The 5,267-nt window shown below is 44.0% G+C and overlaps 1 protein-coding gene across 2 annotated transcripts in view; it reads right to left on the bottom strand.

The window, feature by feature from the left end:
• The window catches only part of MRPS10 (mitochondrial ribosomal protein S10), a 12,416-nt gene continuing 7,149 nt past the window's right edge, over positions 1-5,267 (bottom strand). For both annotated transcript variants that reach the window (XM_005885789.2, XM_014533006.1), the window contains exons 5-7: positions 4,322-4,430; positions 2,586-2,675; positions 1-1,259 (exon numbers count right to left, since the gene is read on the bottom strand). In XM_005885789.2, the coding sequence (XP_005885851.1) occupies positions 1,176-1,259; positions 2,586-2,675; positions 4,322-4,430 (283 nt within the window). In that variant the 3' untranslated portion in view covers positions 1-1,175. The remainder of the gene's footprint in view (positions 1,260-2,585; positions 2,676-4,321; positions 4,431-5,267) is intronic.

Below are 5,267 nucleotides of genomic sequence, written 5' to 3'. Positions count from 1 at the left end.
TGAGAAGGGAAGGAGGCCAGGGGCCCCAAGGCTGTAATTCTTTTCATGTTAATGACAGTAATGTAAGTCTGATACATAAGCAGTATGCATTCAAAACACCGATACCTGATAGCAGGTAAGGAAGAGAGAACAGGAATTCCAGTGCAAGGGGGGAAAAACTGAGAAGACATAACTACTCCAAAGATGTGAAGAAAACGACAAAAGACGAGGCCCTGGTTCTGCTGTAAAAAGGAAACGAATCACTCCCTTGGGGTTGATCCATCAACAGTTTCAGCCCGTTGCAGTCCTGCTTCTTTCAGGGCTTTAACCTCTATTTAATTTCATGGAAAAGTAGACATCTCCAAACAAAAGACTGCCATTACCAAAAGAGGGAGGCCTTCTTATCAGTGAGGAACTTAATAAGGAAAATGGTTTGTGCCTTGCACAATTTTCAAAGGCTGTTATTTCTATTCAATTTTTGGTAAGTTAACAAAATAAGAGCCCGTTGAATGAATGAATCACAGGATGGGTGAAATGATACAGTGGTAATGTCTTGAGAGCTTAAATTCCATTACAGTGACCCTTTTAGGCAGCCCTGCAGGGTCTGGGCCACTAGAAGGTGCAGTGTATGCCTCAAGTGTGCTTGGTCTGCTGCAAAGTATATTCATTTTCAAGAATGGAGAGCTTAAATGAGGTCAAATTTGGAGGTCATCACCCCCGAACAAACAACTATATGCTGCCTGTTCTAGAGTATCAAAAACTTCAATTGCTCAGTGTTAAATTAATCAAATTAACCAAAGGTTTCTTCTAGGAATTTCTAAAGAAAAAAATGTATGTGAGCAATATTTCAAATATTCACTTTCAGATGAATGATATGATGTAAATTAAAATTAGTACAAACTAATAATTGAACAATAGCAGAATAAAATATAAACAGACTCTTTTGGTGCATAGTGGTCAAAACAGTTTACTCACATTTGGTAAAATCAGAACTGAAATGATGACATGTATAAAAGGACAGATAAAGTGGCTCTTCCACTGTAGTCCATTGTATCCTTAATGCTCCATCCCCTGCTGCCCATGATCAGGACATGTGGACTCAACAGTGAACCGTCTCAACTGGCAGCACTCTCCACTTGAGCCCACGTGGCTGGCCCACCCGAATTCAAAAGCCCACACAACTAGTCTCTGAGACTTTATGACTTGCTTTCTTCCTTTGCCTCTGGTATCTTTTCCCAGATTGGCTCCTTGATGTGTTCTGGTAACCGTTCTAATTTTGTCTAAAAAGAGAAAAATAGAACTATAGTATAATGTGGACTTAACTGAACTCTTTGGCCACAAAATAGATGAGTTTTGTTCCCTTAAATCCTCTTGACTTCTTTTATCTCCTAGCCCCTACTTGCCACCCCCCTACCCATACTCCTCTCATCTTTTTGTAGGCTTTGAAAACAGAGAGAAGAAAACTTGATGGTATATAAAACTCGGAAACAGATAATCTATTCGATCCTCAGTGATCTCTAGGGACTGCCACCTAATGTGGTCCCCGTGTCTGGACAACTCCTGGGAGGGAGGGAGACTTCGGAGGTGGCTCGGGGAGGATGTGGCTACAGTGCAGGATGATTTGGTTGAACTGCCACCACTGCACAGGGAGGTGGAGACCCCAACTACTGTGGCAATCCTGCCTCCAGGTCTGCCACAGGCCCTCCCCTCCACTCAGTGGGACAGGACCAGGCTGCAATCCTATATAATAAAAGGGTAATATGCAAATTGACCGAATGGTGGAATGACTGGTCGCTATGATGCGCACTGACCACCAGGGGGCATATGCTCAACACAGGAGCTGCTCCCTGGTGGTCAGCACCGCTCAGCCACAATTTGGGCTGACGGCTGGCAAGTGCAGCAGTGGTGGCAGGAGCCTCTCTCGCCTCCGTGGCGCGCTAAGGATGTCTGACTGATGGCTTAGGCCCACTCTCTGTGGGGAGCGGACCTAAGCCATCAGCTGGACAACCCCTGAGGGCTCCCGGACTGCGAAAGGGTGCAGGCTGGGCTGAGGGACACCCCGTTCCCCGCGCCAGTGTATGAATGTCGTGCACTGGGCCTCTAGTGTATTACAACAATACAGATTGTTGGGGAAGGTCATCAAAAAGACATGACCGCCTGTTTGACCTGTGAGCTGAACCCGGGCAATCAAAGGTTCCTTGCCTCCTCCCCTGTGTTTTGGAATGTGTGTTCTGCTGCCTTCTCTGCTCCCAGAACCTGCTCCAAGGATACAGGTTTGAGATAGAAATGTGGTATTGAGACTATCTGGACTGAGTACATGACTGACCCAGTTAAGGTCTCCTGGGTACGTGAATGACCCAAGTTGGGGCCTCTATATAACTTTTAAGATTTGGCAGGTGTGTGCAGAAAGCAAACTGTCTGGCAGCTGCCCATGACAAAGCTGGTGAGTAAGTTCTCCTGCTTATTAAACCTGCCACCTACCACTTGGAGTGGTCTGCCTCTCTGCGCTCTCTCCTTGCCTCCGCATCCAGGGGTGGTTTCAGATTACACCTGGGGAGCTCCCAACACACACTACCCCCCAATAGAGGTAGAAATTAAAGTCATACCTTTGTAACTTCCATGGCAACTCCTTCAGGTAAGTTTCGCTGAATGTATTCCAAGTAGACATCTGCTGTACTTCCAGTTAGATGTTTTAGCTGAAATTTCAAACATAAAATTGGTTCATACTCTGCTGTTAGAGTAGAAATTTTAAAGTTTTATTGGTAAAAGTGGTAGAGCCTTTTCTTCCTCTATGGAATCTACACAGAATCCCAATTTTAAAAGCCCTGTAGCTCCTCTGGTGGAACTGAATGGGGAGCACGGCCCTGAAGCACCCTCCTCCCAGACGTCTGAGAGCCAGAGCTGCACGGAACCCAGCTGGCCAGCAGGTATCAGAGCAGCACACTCACAAGGCAACTTAACACACAACACAGAAGGACACAGACTAGATGGTAAGAGTTAGCATGAGATGTTGTGCATGCTCCATGCTCAAGTGTTTCTGTTGGACATGGGTGCATACAATTTTGGTGTTTTTTTTTTCCATTTAAGGGTGGAACTACATCTTAATATTTGTATCCTCAACGTCTAGTACAGCGCTTCCAATGTAAAAGATACACAAAGTTGTTTTAATAACATTTATAAATCATTTACTACGTGACGAAGTATTCGCAGTGTTTTAGATAAATACCTCATTTAATCCTCACATAACCTAGGAGATGGGTACCATTATTATTCCCATTTTGTAGATAAAGAATTGAGGCACAAAGCATACAGCTAGTAAGTGCCAGGACTAGGACCTGGCTGCCTGACTCCAGAACCCATGCACTCCTTAACCACAAGACTATGTCAACCCTAGTGGATGCACAAATGAATAAGGTGAATGAAAAATCGTAATGCTGCCCCACACAGACACGGGAAATCCAGGAAGCATGTGAAAACAATTATTAGAACTGTGTGAAAATTTAACTAGAATTTTTGAAAAGCAGGCAAAATTATTCCAATGCTATCTTATTGTATAAAACTTAGTCAGCTGCCCTAGCTGGTTTGGCTAAGTGGATAGAGAGAGCGTCGGCCTGTGTGGACTGAAGAATCCCAGGTTCATTTCTGGTCAAGGGCACATGCCCGGGTTGTGGGCTCGGTCCCCAGTGGGGGGAATGCAGGAGGTGGCTGATCAATTATTCTCTCTCATCATTTATGTTTCTATCTCTCTCTCATTCTCCCTTCCTCTCTTAAATCAATAAAAATATATTTTAAAAAAATAAATAAATTAGTCAGCTCCCTAGCCGGTTTGGCTCAGTGCTCAGTGTCGGCCCACGGACTGAAGGGTCACGGGTTCAATTCCAGTCAAAGTCTTGTACTTCAGTTGCAGGCCGATCCCTGCCTGCGTGAGGCAACCAATCGATGTTTCTCTCTGTCTCTCTGCCTCCTTTCCACTCTCTCTAAAAATCAATGGAAAGAATATCTTCGGGTGAGGGTTAACAAACAAAAAGTAATGCGTGATGGTTTGATCTGTTGCTCTGAGAAATACAAATTGTTCTAGGGGTAATCAAATTTTAAAAAAATTAAAAAAAAATTAGTCAGCATCATCTGCATTATTGAGCAGAAGTAGAACTATTCTAAAGGATGGCTTTATTTGAGTTTGATTTTCCTGTCTGTTGCTCCCATAAACACAAAAGGTCCTTTTACCTTCTCTGCAACCATTAGCATGAGCTGACTAAAAGGAAGTCAGCCAATGTGAAAGGAAAGTTATGGTAGTATGAAATGGGGCATTTCAAAAATACCTGCATATCTGAAATAAACTCACCTCTAAGCATCTGTAAAGTGTTCTCATTTCATACTGAACTCTGTGCTTCTTGAAAATATGCACTGATTTGAGAAGAGTAAATCGCTCTATTTTCCTTGGAGGTTCATGTCTGAAAGTTAATGGGCAAAACAACAAGCTTAAGCTAAGTGATGATAAAACCTTAGTCAGCGATATCAAAGCATGATCCCACAATTTTGTAGGTCAGGTTCATGCTCAATTACAGGCATTAACTACCATTTACAGACTTCTACTTGTCAGGACTGTCATCTATGCTTAACAACTGATGTCATAAAGCTCAAGCCAAAATAAACACCTTGGACAGCAACACAAACATTTTTTTCCACAGCCCCAAAATTGAGCCTTGGCATGCAAGTGCACGCACCCTCCAACACACACACACACACACACACACACACACACACACACACACACACACACCTCTAGCTTTTACAGCCCTGAGGTCCCTTACTGACAAATATATGAACTGTGAAAAGCAACACCCGTGTGATGGACACAGTTGTAACGTCTGCTGTATGTGTTATTTTAGGAAAACTTACAGATGACCCATAATCATAAAACTATAGTCTGTTATGGAAAACGTGGATTCATTGTATTTTGTAAAGAGGTGGACAGACTGGCAAAGCCCCAAATGGGCCTTGTTCTACATCAGGAGCAGGTGACAAGACAAAGGAGGTGGTTACACTTGACCCTGCAGTGACTTCAGGGCCATATGAAGCTCACCTTGCTCAGGCATGAAATTACTGGGTGACTGGTGCTTCTGAGGGCAGTTTTGAAACAATGATATATTAGCCCAGTGGTCGGCAAACTGCGGCTCACGAGCCACATGCGGCTCTTTGGCCCCTTGAGTGTGGCTCTTCCACAAAATACCACGTGCGGGCGCGCACGTACAGTGCGATTGAAACTTCGTGGCCCATGTGCAGAAGTC

This window comes from Myotis brandtii, unplaced genomic scaffold (genome assembly GCF_000412655.1).
Source record: "Myotis brandtii unplaced genomic scaffold, ASM41265v1 scaffold929, whole genome shotgun sequence".
NCBI classification, from domain to species: domain Eukaryota; kingdom Metazoa; phylum Chordata; class Mammalia; order Chiroptera; family Vespertilionidae; genus Myotis; species Myotis brandtii.
The sequence above is the reverse complement of the archived record's forward strand: the minus strand, read 5'-3'. Positions and strand labels throughout refer to the sequence as shown.